The sequence below is a fragment of the Apaloderma vittatum genome, unplaced genomic scaffold (assembly GCF_000703405.1).
Source record: "Apaloderma vittatum isolate BGI_N311 unplaced genomic scaffold, ASM70340v1 scaffold4051, whole genome shotgun sequence".
Lineage (NCBI taxonomy): Eukaryota > Metazoa > Chordata > Aves > Trogoniformes > Trogonidae > Apaloderma > Apaloderma vittatum.
In genome coordinates, this window is record NW_009699416.1 from 43,231 (window position 1) to 61,266 (window position 18,036).

Genomic DNA, 18,036 nt, shown 5'->3' on the forward strand with positions numbered 1-18,036 from the left:
AGACCTATGGGAACATGGGACAGCAACTTCTGACAGATCCCAACAAACCACCTCACTACCCTGAGGTGCACAGGTACTAGTTCAGATTAATAGAGAACAAAAAGACAAGAGTTAACCGAGGAGGTTTATGACCTTCATCGCTTTTGCCCATCTCGGATTTCCTTCTCGCAGCAGCTAAACTTTCGCCTTGCTTTTCTGAAGCACGTCGGGATGAAGGACATCTCATCCAGGAGCACAGGAACAGCCAGAACAGCTTCCAGCTGAACTCTAACCTGCCTTGAGCACGCTTCTGCCTGCACTCAAAGAAACAAACTCCTTCAATACAGCAAATACAACTCCGTGCTGCCGCATGCTTCCGTCATCACGAAAGCAAATAAAACAATGGACACCTCTCATGTTGGACTTCGGCAAAAGACGTTTATTATTATTACTGTTGTGTTGCTGTTGTACCTCCTCTGCTCTGCCCACAGTGGTGGCATAAATGCTGTTACCATATTGTAGCTGACGATGCCGGTGTACAAATCAAAATCCATCTTAATTTTAAACTCCATTAGAAACACAGGAAAAAAGATCAACATTTACGAAATGTAAAGGGAAAAATGGTACGGAAAGAATTATTTTTTTTTATTTTTCAAGCTTCCAAGACAGTATTACAAACAACAGAGAGCAAAGTAAAGCTAGAAATGAAATACTTGACAGCATCTGTTTAAAAATTACAGCTAAGAAACCTAATAAAAGTTGAATAAACAGTTACTAGAAATAAAAATTTTTACACATATGATATTTGTCTGGGATTTTTATTTCTTTAAAATAATTCATACAAATGGTTACAGTCACAAACATGTTTTTAACCAAAAATATTGCTAGCCTACCACATTACCAGGAAGGAATCAATGTAGGCAATGAAATGCTGCTACTTTTCAGTAGTCTAGTGCCTTTTCTGCATACCACCAATAATATATACTTTAACTGGTGACAAAAAGCACAATGCTCGTTTATACAAAACCTTTTTTTTTTCCTCAAAATCTCTTTGCAAGGTTGTTTTCATTTTGAAATAAGGGAATTCATGCCAAAATTAGGAGAAACTGTTTTTCTTTTGTTTCCTAAATTATTCTAAAAAATAAGACAAGCAGGTAGAAAAAACAATGCACTGTGCGGCGTAGAAAGAAAAATGGGAAAAATTCATTGTCCTGAGAAGTTTGCCAACTGCCTCATTTTTGGGCATGTTTTAAAATATAAAAGAAAGGATTTTTAATCTCAAAACTGGTTTGTTGAATGCCTCCCTTATGTTTTTCCTTGTTGACAGCTAAGCAAACAAACCCTTTTTAATGTTCTAAAAACTGTACACAGACAAGTACATTCATGATATAATTAACTACTAACTTCTCTTGCTTAACAAAGAACCCATAGGACACAGAAACAGTGAATCAGTCCACTGGACAGGGACAAACTACAATTTATACGGAGGAAAAAATGTTTCCAAATCTTCTTTTTGTCTCCCACCTTTTCCTTTTATACTGTATATTGGACCAGTTTCTAAAACGATAATCATCTCCTCCTGTTAAGTTCATGGTTTTGCCTTTAATCAAAATCCAGGGTTTTGTTTTGTTATGTTTTGTTTGTTTTCCACACGCTGAAGTTGAACTTGCCGATGTTGGGAATGCTGTTTTCGTAGGCTACAATTGGTCGCTTGGGTGGTCTCTATCAGCTTCTGGTTTGACAGTTTGGCCGGGCGAAGGAGCATGAGGCGGGTGGGCTACAGCAGGGAGGCCGTGTGATAAAGACATGGGGTTGGGGACTATTCCTTCTACTGCTGCAGGTATGCCAGTTGATGCCACACTTACAACGCCTGGGGGATACCTGCTGAGAGAAGAACAGGAGACCACACATGAAAACCAAGCCATCGCCCACCCCAAAGCCCACCTTGCCTCATTCTGGAGCGACAGGGAAGCTGCTTTTGTTTTCAGACCAGTGAGAAAGGCAGTGGGTTAAGCTCCAGATGAGTAGAGAGATGCTGCTAAATAAACCAAAGATGCTGTATTTTACCCAAATGAGAAATAAAGGTTTGCTAGATTTGTTTCTGCAGATTTCTGATTGAATAGCAAAGGAAACACCCCGGAATCACTGCTCCTCTCAAACTATGCCTCAACAAGAAGTAATTCAGGCAAGGGTGTGCAATACCTGTCTGTTCTCTATGACTTTTCTTCTAGTTGACCTTTGGAGATTTTTTTTTTTCTCTTTCCTTTTCATGTAGAAATTTTAAAATTTCATTGTTGTCATTTGAAAAAGTATTTCTTTAAACTAATTTTGCAGTCCTAACGTCCTGACAGCTCCCCAAAAGAACAATCACACTGACACACTCTTAGGATGACAAACACAAGCCTATTGCACCCGAGTAATATTTTCAGCACCAAACTTGCCTGCAAGAGAACCAGTACTAGTCACACAGAGGACAAGTGCTTTAGGTTGATTAGAAGAAAGAAAAAAACCACAAAATACTACAGATTATTTTGAAGATTTCTTACTTTGTCTGGATGCACACTGAGGCCTAAGTATTTCACAAGTTCAACAAAAAAACCACCCTCTGATTCAGCTTGGTTTTATAATAGTTCTAATACCATTAGGCTAAAAAAACTCTTGCAAATCTACTGTTTCAGTCCTGAAGCAACTGATAAACAACTGTTTTTTCACAGTGCCATATACAAACAACATGTGAACACTTTTAACAAAAATACAATTTCTTTTTAGCCAAGTACCTCAATACCCATTTGCAAGTTATCTTCACACTGGCCCTTTGCCCCCCTCTCACCATCACAAAACCGCACACTCCTCCCTTGTTCTCTCCTGCTATTTTCTGCACGCCTGAGCATCCCAGCAAGAGCATTATCCAGTTAAAAGCCTCAACACCCAAACATACCACTTACTCACTACAGCATCTGCTACCCTAGTATTTACTTTGAACTAAATGGGGGAAATGACACTTTCAGACTTGTCAAGCTTTTTCAAATGTCACATTATTCCGCCGTTGATTTTCTTCTCATCGGAGTCCAACACTGAATGCATCGGGAAATTTCACTCCGTTTCAGTAGCACCTTTTCTAAAGTACTGCATGTTTGTACTGCTCATCCTAAGTTCTCTCAGAGAGAATATTATGCAGAACTTATGCAAAACTCAGAGGAGGAAAAAAGATGGATGAAAGCACATTTATTTGTTCTTTTTCCTTCCACCACAGAAACATCATGGGAAAGGCTTTTTGCAAATGCTGTGCCAGTGGTGCACAGCGACCACAAAGACACCACACACTGGCCTGGTCATCCTGGGAAAGATTCCTGCAGACTGTCTCACTGACTGGGATCTGGGATGGATAAGCACTATGTGAAAGATCACACCACCTGTGGGCCAGAGAACTTTGTTCCGAATTGGACACATATTTACAGGGCTTCCTATGCTAATTCCTTCTCCAGAGAGGTTCCTCAGAATTAATTTGCAGTTGCTAATGGAATCAGTTGCTTGTTACAGTCCCTCCATTTGAATCTTATTAATCAAATTTGCTTCAATTCCTATGAAAACTGTCAGACTGGGTATTGTTTTATTTATTTAAATTTAATTTTGAAGCAGCTTATCAGTTACTCCAGGTGCTTTGTAAAAAATACAACATGAAATGACAAAAACTTCCATTTGAAAGCTCAACACAGCAACAGTTTCCAACAGAGAATGTCAACTTTCTAACAACTTATGCCCTGAGCACGAACATGATGGGGCTCGGAGAAATCAAGGAGAGAGCAAATCCTGAAACTGCTTCCCTCAGGAAGAAAAGCTAGAGCCTCCTCTCGTGAAAATGGATGCTGCTGGATCAGGAGCATTAACAGATGCCGTATAAGCACTTGAAACAATTCAAACTACGCACCTCTAATTCTTCTTTGACTCCAAAGAGTCGTTCTGTACATAAAAGTGCTCCTCTTGGACACCAAGCTGTAACAATTGTGATTCTACCTGTCAACACCACTCCTCAGACATAGGCTTCATACAGACTTCTAGCAACATCCAACAGCCCCACAATTGCTTTCTTGTCCAAAAACTACAGAGGCAGTAGCCAAAATATAGAAAACATAGTCCTCTGCAGAAACCGTACTGTGCTTGACAAGTCCCAACCCTATCTTGCCATGCTTTTTTCATAATTTTTGTCACTTTTTAAATTAATCATCGGTGTTGTTCAAAGCATATGTCTGAAAGGAGGGCGTGTAAACTCAACAGCCTCTACACATGGGCATCTCTACCCTACACAAACCTTCCCGTATGTCACTATTTTTTGCTTCTCTATTCTTAACCAGCAAATACATTCCCTCCAGCACTTCGCAAAGTTGCTCCCAATCGTCCTCCCCTGGCAGCAAGAAGTTGTAATGTTTTCCAGGCAGCATGTCCACTGAATTAGATTTTTTGTGAAAGTAGAAGCGAGAGATCAGTTATACCCCCTCTGCTACTTCATCCTCTTTCTTCTCCTTCTCCCACTGTCTTAATTTATGATGAAAAATATGAAAGGTAACTTTAATTGCTAAACTACAGAAGCACTATGTTAAGCTCTGTTCAAGAAACTGAGTCTGTCCCAAGAGCTTAAAAATTTAGCTGCAAGCTGTTATCTCAAGATGAAATAACTCCTTAATTGTCAACATCTAACTGTTCTCAACCAAGTACCTCTTCAGTACCTGGATATTCTTATCATCTATCTGTGTGAAGGCAGGAAGAAATGTCAACATTGCAAAATTTCTGTTTACTGGCTCTTGGATTTCACTTTGCCTAAAACCTGCACGCTCTGCGACACAGGAAATGGCAGAGGCAGCTCAGTAACAAATACACAGGAATAACAAACCCAGGGTACCTTATGCGACTACATCAAGATTACTACAAATAGCTCCTTCTCAGGAGTATCATTAGACCTATCCAGAGATAGATCTCATTTGTATGACCTTTTGTGTTGATAGGGTGTCTTGCATTTCACATAGTAAATGGTTTTGTTTTCCACAGAATATGATGATATTCAGATCTAGATTATATTCTGCTGATGAATGCTCAATGTTCTTTGCTTCTGATAACACGATAATTTAAGAGTTCTGTCCTACATCAAAATATAAGTAAATGAGTATATCCATAATAAAATAGTCTTGTTAGTTTTAGTTCACTGAAAGAGCCATTTGCATTTTTTAACATATAAATTATTATCCCAGGTCTTATCTTTTAATGCAATTACATGACTATGATACAGTTATTAGCACATCTGAAACATCATACTGCCTGTGAAAGACTCCAGATCTCAGCCACTTTAACATAATCTTGGACTGAAAAGAAAAGACAGAAGAATTTGCTTCAATCAATTCAAATTCTGTACTTAATCCAGGTAGGAATTAAACATCAGCAAACACTGCTAATGAAAGCAGCTTCTTTATAATGCCTGAGCTTCAAGTTCTGCATATTTTATATTTCACAAAATAATAACTGCCTTCACCCACACTCACACACTGTTCTATCACCTCTCCAAAAAAAGCTTTTAATATTTGTTGTATGACATAACTTCACCCCTTAAAATTTCCAAAACGAGTTTTATTTTGCTTTTAAGAAGAACTGTGAAGCCAGAATTTCTTTACAATGAATTTCCTTTACAGAAAAAAATTACTGAAACGATGCCTTAAAAAAATGCATTCAGCTCTGTGTTTATTTGGCTTCAATTAAATATATATGGTCTTTACCTTGTAAATCATTAACTCTAAACCATTTCTGCTACAATCCATTTCTAGCTGTGAAGTCTGCTTCTGCTGGACCTGTGACCCCCAAACCGAGAACAAACCATTTTATTTGGGCAGGCAATCCTGTTCCTAAGTGCCACGACAGGGTTGGAGTTATTACCCCAGTTCAGCAACACCTGCTTTTACACTTCAATTGCGTTCAGCTCGACCCCGAGTCCTCCAAACCGAAGGCAATCAAACCACACGCTGTGTGCAGGTGAACACAGGTGCTTGAACTTTTCATTTAAGCAAATAAAACCACCATTCTTCAGATGTTTAGGGCTACAGGAAGTTTTTCTAAAAATCAACATCTTGACATGATGTGAAATATGTTGATCAAATTAAATTATTCTTTTCCTTTGGAGCACTTACAGCTACTGCCACGGAGATTATGGCAGAGGGTGGTGATGTTCCCTCTGTCATCTCTCCATCCCTTTCGGATGAGACTACTGGAAGTGACTGGGAGAAGCGAGCTTTGCTTCACTTTTCAGCAGCGCACAGCTGAGTTTTCATATGGGGTAATACACACACAAAAAATTCCTGTATCTGTCCCAAAGAAGGACAAAGATAAGAGAGATGTACGAAGAAGGACAGCGTAAAGAGTAGGACAGAGAGGTATAGAAAAAAATTACAAAAGGACTGCACTGTCCCTTCCCTCAAGGCATTGAGGGAAGCAGCTGTTTGTGGCTTTCTCAGTCACCTTCATCCTACTTAGGAGTAAATACCACACTGGAAGATAAAAAATTGCGACGTTTTTCGTAAGTGAAAGTTGTGTGAAGCTGGCTACTAGGAAAAACCTGCTGCTAGAACAGCTGCAAGGGATAAAGAGACACAAACAGACTCTCAAGCACATAAAGTAACAAAGAAACGTACACAGATGTAAAAAAATTGCTCCTTTCTATTAATTAGTTAAGGGTTGCTTTCACGATTGAGAATACACAGATCAAGTCCCTCAAACACTTTTGCTTAAAAATTACACGTATAATTTAGAAAACACTATTTTAAACATATTTTCATAATCACCACAGGCTATTCCACTGCAGTCAGTAATTTCTTCTCTCATGTATCTGGAGGCCACAAACCCACATAACCAGTTTATTATTGAAAGTCTTTCTGTAACCTACTGCTGCTTCACTACCTTCAGCAAAAGAAACATCAACTGCACTCACTGGAGATGACCAGAATTGTTTCACTTGAATATACAAAACACTGCACATTTTTCAGATATTAGTAACCACAGAAAAAAAGAAAAAGAAACACACTTACACACTGCATGACTGACTTCAACTAGGAAAACAAGATTGCTCTCCTGAATGCAACAATTAAGAAAACAATGTGACTGGGACCCAATCCAAACCCACTTCATTTATTAATAGAAGGTCTTTTATTTATTTTTGAGTACCTAACACTGAATTAAGAAGGTATTTCTTTTATAACTGCAGCACGCTTACCTGTATGCAGCACCATTAAGCTCTGGATGAACAACTCCGGGATCCATGCTGGCCCAATGCGTAGCTGCATTCAAATGATCTTTGTTAACACAGTTTTTCAGACTGTCTGGAATACGACCTGGGATGAAAGGAGGGAGAGGAAAGAAAAAAAAAAAAGCCATAAAAAATGGATGCCTTATGTTCTTAATGTATCCAAGTTAATAATAGTTATAAATGTTTGCATATTTAAATCAATATATTAAGCCTCACCAGGAGCTTACGTTTGATCCTCACTGTTCTCCTTTTGTCTGAGACTTAGCGAACAACGGCTAAAACGCTCTGCATAATTTTTATTTCTCTGCTTCTGTTTTTTTTGCATTCAGGGCCTCAACAAAATCATAATCAACACGATCCAGGCCTTCCAAGGTGCAAAAATTTGAATATAGAGCATGGCTGCCACTCAAGTTCAGTAATGTAGCCTCCTGGCTCTCCGTCTTTTAACTTTCCTCCACTCTAGTCCAACAGCACTCCAGCAATGCTTTCAAAATCTGACCATGCTCCATCTTTAAAGAATTTGGGCTATTTTTCTCCAATTTCCTACTGGAAATTGGATCAGGGACTTCAGTACTCTGCCTCTGCTCTTTCTACCCAGCAGCCTGGCCACAATGGGGCTGTAAAAGCGCCTTTTCACAGAATTGCTCTTTGTCTAGCAGATCCTATCAAATACTTGTTAACTCCAGGACATGCACTTATGTCACTAAAACTTCCCACGTCTCCTATGCACAAGCCAAAAGGTCTTCTTAGTTGAACACTAAAGAAGATAAGGTTCATGCCCTATTATGGGTGAATTGCTATTGATTTCCTAATTAGAAATCATCTTCTAAATTTAGCTGAAATACGCATTCACCTGAAGTTCTGCCAAAATTGTCCATAAAGAGTATCTATCTTCTTCTGTTTAACTTTCTAAAGTATTTTCCAACTGTAATCATGTCTTCTTCCTTGCCCCTCTCGTTCCTGAGCTTTCTAACTTCCGTAGGAACGTTCTACTAGTCTCCCCTTACAAAACAGTATTTGTTTGCTTGTTTATTTTAAGGTTCTAACGATCTTTTCAATTCCTATTTCTTCCATTACTCTTTTCAGTGGTCCTCCTTATTCAAACACCTTGAATATTTTGATGTTCAAAAATATATTTAAGTATATTTAATCTCTGTTTATTATCTTTATGTATGAGAACATCACTGACTTTCTGGTAACAGCAGAACGACTTAACCATCTTTATTGTCAGAGAGCAGCAAGAGCCTGCCTGCCTTGATTGCACACCTTTGTCCAATTACTTCCCTCTACACCCTCTCTCCTCTGCGTTCCCCTAGGGCTTTTGCATGTCCAGCTTTATCCCACACTTCCAGTACCTTTCCTCCATTTGTTTCACTGCAATCCAATGTTGTTCTCACCCCCTTAACGCTGGGCTCAGCTGGATCTTACTACAAACCACGTGCAAACAGGGACGCGCTGACAGCTTCAATATAAATCCGTGATTTAGATCGCCGACAGCACAATCATGGACTTGAAGAAAATACAGATCTGTTGTCCCAGGTACACGTTTGGGCTACTGCACAGTATTTAACATAAAACGAGCTCTGCAGCGCTGACACTTAGGCACTTTTCAGATCTTTTGTCTATTAATGCTTATTTGCACACCAGTCATCCTCCAGGCAGGCATCCTGCGCTGGTTTGTGCAATCTCACCTATTTGGGAGCAGGCAATAGCTATACAACAACTTAATTAATGTGCTATTAAGAGTTCCTCTGGAGTCTAAGCACAAGGACTAATTCCAGCAAAGGGATGGTCAGACTCCTTAAGTTACTTCCCAAACAGAGAAATAGTCCTGTAAATTCCTGACCTGAATTGTCCTTTAAGAAGTGCCTTTAATCACTATCCAGAGGAGAATTTTTCTGCACAGGCTATAAATGAAAGTAAATTGCTCGGCCCCTCTCAGCACAAGATACAGGAAAGGCTACTGCCAGGGCTTTTTGTGTAGCGGAGCAGCGCGTTGGCACCGAGCTACTCTCAAGGTGACACAGATGGTCCTTCATGTCTGCAGAGCATTCAGCCTATATTGCCAAGGGGGAAACAGCAAAGTCCCACTAAAGAGAGAACATTAGTGCTTAATGAATCATTTTCCAGCACGAAAATCCTTCCTTTTATTTTAGGCTACAAGGGATTCAAACCAATGCCAAATGGCTCACTCTTCTCATTTTACTTATTAGCAGTGCGTGTTTGAGATGTAACTGTTTTCTCTTATGTGAACGTTTTACAATTACATGGTAGTTATATAACAAAGAGACTTTGCTCTTTAAAATGCCAGACTCCTTTAGTAATGCTTTAAAGAGAGGACCGTCTGAAATAAGAGTACCCTCCCAAGAAAATAGTGGAAACTTTATTTTGACGTAGTAAATGAGTTATTGGGATATGAGCATTACTAGGAACAGCATGAAGCTCTGGATGCTTTATCTCTGAATGCTACAGCCTTAAAGACACTGAAATTCCAGACTGTCTTCTACGACAAATTTGGATGAACTCTGCCAAATACAAAGGAGCCTAAGAGAAAAGAATAAAGGAAGCGGAACTACTCACAACAAGTATAAGGGGACACTGAGAACCTGTGATGAAAGACACCAGCAACACCTGGATGACTTGCAGTCAAACCCATCAAATGAGTAATATTTACAAGCAACAAAAACAACCCAAAAAGGCAGATTTGTCACATTTCTGTTACATGGAAAAAGCACTTATTTTAGAGCGACTGCCTTCTCTGCAATTCCAATGAACCTCCAAAGCGATCTGTTGCAGTTCTTGGTTGTTTCTGTACTCCAAAGATCAGAAGTGGTAAACAAATCCTAAGGTCAGCTCTTTTCAGTATCTTTCAAGACCAAAGAATGAAAAAGTTTGTGAAAAACCAGTAAGCAGTGAAGGAGCTAATAGAGTGAGTTAGTACCTGTGATGGCCCTTCGGATCTCTCGTGCTGCTTCCTCCCGCATCTCAATCGAGGCTTGTTCACTATACCAGGCTGCATGTGGGGTACAGATCAGGTTTGGTGCGTCCTTCAAGGGGCCCTGACTAAAGCTAAATGAAGATTTAAAACAAGATCAAATGACAAAAAATACTGGGTTGGGGGAAAGGGGGTGGGGGGGAGGAGAGGATAGAGGAAAAAAGGGGGAGGATCCAGATGGATTTGTACATTCACAGATTAATTTCTACAACAGAAAAGAATTGCACTTCTCTTCCTTGTTGGATTTGGGTTTAATTCTGACAATTAACTGAATACACTATCCATGGTATAAATAAAGAACAATCACCTCCCATAACCTCAGAGGGTAGAACCTAAGTATAGCAGCAACATTAGCTTCTGTCCAATGCACTTATTGCCAACTACAGCCACTGCCACTTCAGTTCTGGTGCAGAAATGCATAAAGCAAGACCCAAATCAATTCCGGATGCCATCCCATTCGTCCTTCTCATCAGTTTTACTGCATCAGCCAACAAAGTCTGTTCTCTCAAGAGTCACTGTTAACGTGACACTTAAATCATTTGAAGACAAAAAAATCCTACAATTATTTCCAAATATGAAATGTCCATCAGCAGCCTCAACTTTTTTTGGTAATTCAGTTATTTTTTTCCATTATTTTTAACTATTTTTTCTTTCCCGTTCCTTTATAGAAACTCCACAGAACGAAGGAAATTTACTTTACAGACCGATTTTCAGAGGATGCAATAAATCTGAGTTAAAATGCTATCACAGATCCAGAGTAAGGAAACCAAAAATAATGGAAACTTGCTCCTCCTATTTATTTCCAGTTTTAATAATCTTACAGTCAATTGTAACAACAGGAGAACAAATATTTTAAGACAGAAGTTTGCTTTCAGACTTGGTCATAATTCATGAAATGACAGATTCCATCTGCATTTCAATAAACATCGGAATATCTGGCAAAACTCTTGAATAGAGAGGTGCATGCTGTGATCAGATAGACATGCAGCACTGATGCCAAAGGAAATTGTGGCTGCAATCCTGCAACTGAATCTCTGCAGATGGCATCTCCATGCAGTAAATGGGGCTTCCTAGAGGTGCATCGGCCTGCTCGTGCAGATCTGAGATCTGAACTGGGAAGAATATACGTAGCTGGAAGTCCCTCGAGCTGTCAGACTTTGGCTTTGCACAGCACTACTGCATTGTAATGACCACATTTAGAAGTAAATGAATGCAGGGTATGCATAAATAAGATTAAATATTTGTGATGTGGCATTGTGTCTCAGCTGACGTATAATAAAAAAAATAATCTGCTTCCGTTCTTCTCCAGCTGATACGAGAGACTGTCCTCTCTCTAGCCTTTAAAACCTGCCCTCAAGTCCTGAATCTGCTCCTCTTCAAAAACTTCTGTGGATTGTTTCAGTTAAAATTAACATTTCTCCCTGCCCAGACAGAACAACCGAAAAGGCTTGTCACACACAAGCACTGAGCTATAGCAGACTCTTCTTGTAACTCTAGCTCTGAAATCAGGCTCAAGACTCAAGGATGTATCAAATAGGCTTGTTTCTGATCAGGAGTGCTGCTATCGTAATACCAATGCAGCTTGGAGGAGTCGTACATTTCTGCCTAAAATGTACCACTGACTTCCCAGTGTCATTCGAAAATGAAGGATGTGCTGCCAGCTCCATGAACGGCAGCAGCGTTAGTACTCCCCTGACAAGGGGGAAACCAAAACAGAACCTGCACTCTGGCCACACTCGCTGTCTTTTTTTGCAACCTGTTACATCCATGGCTTTCCTGCAGAGGCAATCTGGACAAAAGGTATGTCTTGTTGTCCAGAAAGGTGTCATGAAATAGTTATTTCTCACACCAAATCTCAACTCTTTGCCTTCCGACAGAGTCGGTTCAGGTATCAACATGAGATGCCCCCAGAGCTGCACCAGTGACAATACACATACACAAGCTCCATCAACATTTGCATTAGCCCAGTGCTGCACAGATTCATGTTGCTTTACTAAGGAGGATTTAGCTACCAAATGAAGGGAAAACTCAATTTACTTGTTGCTGTTGATTGTATCATGCACTAAGACTTAAAAATAAGAAAGTGAACAAAATAAAAAGAAAAGAAAAGGAAAAGCACCTGAATGGTTCTGACTCATGTACATCTAAGGCTGCCCCTCGTATCCTTCCTTCCTTCAGGGCCTGTGCAAGTGCTTTTTCGTCTACTAACCCACCTCGAGCTGTGTTGACCAGGAAAGCCCCTTGTCTCATCTAGGGAAAGTTAAAAACAAGAATGATGAAATAAAAATAAATGAAATAAAATCGTTGTGGCATTATTTTTTACTCAAAAGAAGCATCCATTACATCAAAGGCTATTCAGCTGGTTTAACCTGTAACAATTGTCTTCCCTTTTCACTGGAAAGTACCACAAAATGTGATGCTTCTAATATAAAATGCTATTTCACAGCACTTAATAACCTTATTTTTTCTTGTAACTACTGTCTTTTAATAGAAGCATCATTTCAGATACTGTGCAGTAACATGATCAAAAGATACAACTGTGCATATGAAAGTGACACATCATTTTATGCCTTTTTATTTCACTGTGAAATTGCATGAGACAGAAACTACAGCACATTCTTAAACAAATTCATATTTTGAGGTTTTCAACTTTCACACAAGTAAGTGCCTACATGAATTTTTAAAAAAAATCAATGCTTTTGGATTTTCAAACACTTTTCCCTTTAGTTGCCTAAACACAGTAGAGCCATGTTTTATTTATTTTTGTTACTTCAGCTTCCTCCTCCCTGTGAGACTTTTCAAATAAAGGTCTAAAGAATCCCTATATTATTCAATTAAAAGGCATGAAAATGAATTTGGTTGAGAACGCTGTGTGCCCAGGAGAGAAGCTGTGCTGTGCATTGTGCAGATTAGCATTGTAGATGACACAGTGTGGGGAGAACTGCAAGAATTTACACCACGATATATCCACAACATGAAAACAAAGTGGTCGTTTAAATAAGAGAGATGGTACAGGAAAAAACAAATAAATTACTACCTCCTGCTTCCAGCCACCCTAATATTTCATCTTTTTAACAGCTATCTCAAACAGAGCTTCTGATCTCAGAAGCATTTCTGGGCAAGAAGGTAAGTGTATGAAGAGCAGGAACCACAGTGAAGATGAATAATAAAAAACTCGTCTAGTATTGAGTCCATCTCTCACCCTAAGAGCAAGAAAACCCTGGTATTTTGACACTAAGTCAACTACTCGAAACCTACGCATCAAACTAAAGCTGATGGACTTGGATTCTTATGCTGAAAGGCTGATCTGAAATACCAAATTCATGAACAAGGAGGTCTGGATGAAAGTCAGCTACAAGAGCTTTTTTACATGAGGTCACAGGAAACAGTAAACAATTAACGTGCGTATGCTTGCAGTAAGGTTGTAAGAAGAAAAACCAAAGCATATTTTACCGGCCAACTCACCGAGTTTAGCGTGGCCCTGCCTCTGCCCATTTGCAGACTCCTGGGCTTACAGGAGAACTATCTGTTGGTCTGTATAGTAAAATGCAAGACCGCTTACAGGAGCAGAACTCAGGGCTACTTCTTTCAGTTTTATGTAATTAACTTGGGAAGAAGAACAGTGAAGAAACAGTGGCACGTTCTTAAGTTGGTCTAGTAGCAACAAGATGTTCCTGATGGGAACTATCATAGCATCTCCACTAGTTGAGACACCTGAGAGAACTGGATCAAAACTGGCCCAGGAGGGCTCACCCGAGTGACAATCCCACCGCTGGGCTGACATGCCACGTAGGCTTATGGGAGCTCAGATACCTTCCTTATTTCTCTGCTCCTGCAAACAGATAATCTAAGTTTTAAGTACAGCCTAGTGTATTTATACGCCCTTTGAAGGACTGGAAAATTTTCATCAAAGCGAAGCCTGCTAAATCTTCTGGCCAACCTTAATAACATTGCTTGAGTTTTCATTTTAGCAGTATGTATAAAACTATAAAGCTAGTACTAGGTAAGACAAGTCCAAATCAAACAGAATACGGCTGCATAAACGCGTTGTAGTGGGAATGAATTACGTGACTCACGATAAACCGTAAGGGTGGATGCAGCTGGAGATGACCCTTAACAACAGATGGAAGCTTGGAAGAGCTTCACAGCCACAACTGCTGACGACTGTTAAATTCACCTGCACAAAACCTGCATAGCTGCTTTGAACACGTATTGAGTTTAAACTGCAGTCTGTAAAACTAAAGACGACCTCAGCATCTCATGAGAGCACTCGATTACCATGGGCTCAATAAACACAAGCTTGAAACACTTCTCTGAGCTGCTCTGGGACTTACAAGGCCAAGCGTGACGGCTAGGCAGAATGCTGACTAATTAAAGAGAAAAACTACTGAAAGAGAAGACCGACACCAAATTTTCAAGGACATTTTAAGGTTATGTAATTTCAGATTCTGAACAAAATTCAGGGTGAGACTTCAGCAAAATGAGATGCATCATACTTCTCTTTTTTAAAACTGGTTATTACACGAGCACGCAATATCGGACAAAAGTGGCGTGCAAAGTTCTCTCAAATTTTAGGCCAACTCTAACATCTGTCAGCCTAAAAAAGCTATTCTGCTCCTTTTGATACATATTCAGAAGATCTGTTCTGCACAAACTAAGCAAAGGTGTTAAAATTTTATGGCTTTTGCATCAGCTGTTACAATACAGACTGCTTCATCCAAACTTTTATCTGAAGCAAGAACTAGATTATAACAATTTAATCCTTGCTTTAATCGTAAAGGATAGCAAATAGCAAGATAAATGCTTAAGAGAATCTTTCCAGTAGAGACTTTATTATACGCATTTCATTACAGTTGGTATCACTCAGTTTTAACGTGTTTTGTTTGGATTGTTTCTCTGGCTAACACACTAATCCCTCTCCAAAGCTCTTTGCATTTAACTACCTCTACTCAAAACCTTTCTGTGATAAGACTGGCCTAAATTTCACAGCCCACTGGATAAGGAGTGACCACAGCTAACCCTCCAGATGGTCCCACTGAATTCAGTGCGATTCTGTTTGGGTCTAGATGTCTCCTTGCAAACACATCTAACCATGTAATAACCATTAAATTACCTGAGCACACAACAAAAGAGAATGTTAAGGGCAGGGTAACAGAGCTCTGATCTCTCAGAGATGTGTATTTTAAACTTCTTAACTTTTTAGAGTTTTATATCACAAATCCAGGTTTTATGCTGAGATGGATCTGTAAAATCCCTAAACTCTCAAATCCAGATGCGTGTTAAGACTCAGTTCTTTGCCATGATCCTACATGACTGCTGAACACATTCAGTAATTACTTCAGTTCTCCTAAACTCAAGAGTAGTAGGTACAAACTATTTCTCAGAAGCCAAGCAATGATTTTACTGCACAAGAGTGGTACTGACATTGTTACCAATACATACAAATACTGTGTATATAAAGAACAGCGAAATCAACTATTACATCTTAAGACTTTCTTTCCTCTACACTATCTACATTCTTACATCTAAACGTTACGCTTCTGGCTGTTACCTTCATCGAGCTGGAGTCAGAAGCTAGACATTTAACGGTAATTTACTACCAAATTAGTCAATAATAGAGCAGTTACTACACCTAGATTTTGAAATTAGCTTATCACTAAAGTAGTCAACAATGGAGCAGTTACTGCACCTAGATTTCGAAATTATTTTAGTATTACCTAAAACTTTAGGTTTAGGTTAGTGCTAACTCCAAGAAACATTATTTTTCCAAATAATGCAATGCTGTAAATGTGATCCATCCACGAAGCGCTCTGCAAGCATCAGGACTGAGCACAGGGGGGAGCCATTTAGTCATAATCCTTAAAGTACACCTAAAGAACTCAAACTGAAGAACAAGCGTGAAAGGCAGAAACAGCTACCTGAAAACACACAGGTAAAGGAAGCAGACACAGAAAAAGTGCTTATACATAAATGCAACTTCATTACATCTGAGCAATGTTAAGAACAACATATTATTTTTAAACGTGATGTTACTGAGCAAAAGAGACAATAAAAGCAACAATGCATAAGCCACCAGCTATTACCTAATCAGTTATAAACTTGCTTGATCTCAAAGCAGTATCAGATAAATCCCTTTTGAACAAGAATCTGCCTGTGTACATAAACAAACGCTACCCAGTCAGCAATCAGCACTGGTATGGCGGGTGCCCACAGAGATTATTACCTGCTTTATGGTGAAGTCGTTAATAAGATGATGATTGTGTTCATTCAAGTTGCAGTGCAGGGTAACACAGTCACTGTGGAACAGCAGGTCCTGCAAAGTGCTCACCCGCTGCAGTCCCAGAGCACGCTCCATGCCATCCGAGAGGTATGGGTCATAGAAAATCACACTGAAGCCAAAGGCTTTGGCACGTAGTGCTACCGCTTGTCCAACACGCCCTAGAACAAGATAAACACACAATGAGAACAGAAGCAGCTGGTCTAAGGTAACCTCCTCCTCATTGCAATGGCTTGTTATCAAACCAGCAACTGGAAGAGGGTAAGAAAAGAGGTGGTTCCCATCCCACTTGAAATCACCACCGAGATCAGAAATGTTACATCTGGGCCATTTTACACTCTTGGAAACAAAGCAGAAAGTTTGCACCTTTTGCAGGCAGAAATCTGAAATGCCAGAAGATGTCACGTAATCTGCAATAATCTGTGTGCAATACAAGGATTTGCCTGCTGGGCCTGTTTATGGTGAAACACTACTGCTTGTGAATGCATCCTGCCAAGGACTTACTCTTAACTGTGTCAGACCAGCTGGCTTTAATGTAAGGCTATACAATTAACCCTCAAAACTGGATGCAATAAAAGATAATTTGTTTAATCTGAAGCTCAACGATTCTCAATGCACAGAATCTCCTTTCTGAACTAGTATTTTCTTTCACTCTGAATAACCTCTTGTCAATGTTAAAATGTCAAAAAAGAATCTGGTCATCTCAGGCACTAAAAGATTTTGCATCCATCTACTTAAATGATGAATAAATACAGTCCATCAAACAGCATCTAGTAAAGAAGAGTGCAATACCATTTGGTATTCACATTAACCTTAGCTTTTCTCCGTTCCTCCTTCCTTCTTTATTTCAGAGCTGTGTCTGAAATTGTTGTTTGGACATGACTCCATACCATATATATCAGGAGGTGTCTATTTCCCTTTGACACACTACCAGTAAAACACAAGAGGAAAAAAAAAGTGAGCAAGTACAGCTAGTGAGTACAGGTATTCTGAAGAAAGAGAACCAACACACTGCTCAGATTAGAAGACTACTCACTGGATACTTAATCTTGGAGTATTACTAATGTTAAAGACATTTCAAAAGCATAACTAGACACACTGCAATCATTGTGGCTCATTTAAAAAAAATTATTCAGCAAGTTTTCTTTTATAACATCCTAGTTTCTTCAAAAAAGCATCAAATTAACACAGGGAATCCCCATATCTTTCCAATGGCACTTGAAGGGATTTCCCTCCTTTTTCAGTCTTTCTTTGAATAAAACTTAAGAAGTCTCAGGAATGTTTTTTGATCATTTAACCTGAACACAGCAATTCTGCAGTACTTAGTGACAGATGTGCTTGGAATATTAAAAGCAGTATGTCAATCTGATGGGGGCCATCTGCTTTTCTTTGGGGGCAACAAGTTAGAATACTCTTCAAAATCTTTATTACAACACTTGCATACACATTATTTGTTTGCTTTCCAAGCTGTTTCTTATAAACTTGAATTAGACAATTTTCAGC

General features: G+C 39.3%; 1 protein-coding gene across 2 annotated transcripts in view; it reads right to left on the minus strand.

The window, feature by feature from the left end:
* Positions 1–600: 600 nt before the first annotated feature.
* CTBP1 (C-terminal binding protein 1) overlaps positions 601–18,036 on the minus strand; it is a 40,213-nt gene continuing 22,777 nt past the window's right edge. Inside the window, exons 4-8 of one of the 2 annotated variants that reach the window (XM_009878343.1) lie at positions 16,480–16,694; positions 12,376–12,506; positions 10,203–10,330; positions 7,229–7,346; positions 601–1,863 (exon numbers count right to left, since the gene is read on the minus strand). In XM_009878343.1, the coding sequence (XP_009876645.1) occupies positions 1,677–1,863; positions 7,229–7,346; positions 10,203–10,330; positions 12,376–12,506; positions 16,480–16,694 (779 nt within the window). In that variant the 3' untranslated portion in view covers positions 601–1,676. The remainder of the gene's footprint in view (positions 1,864–7,228; positions 7,347–10,202; positions 10,331–12,375; positions 12,507–16,479; positions 16,695–18,036) is intronic. The other variant, XM_009878344.1, reaches the window with a different exon arrangement.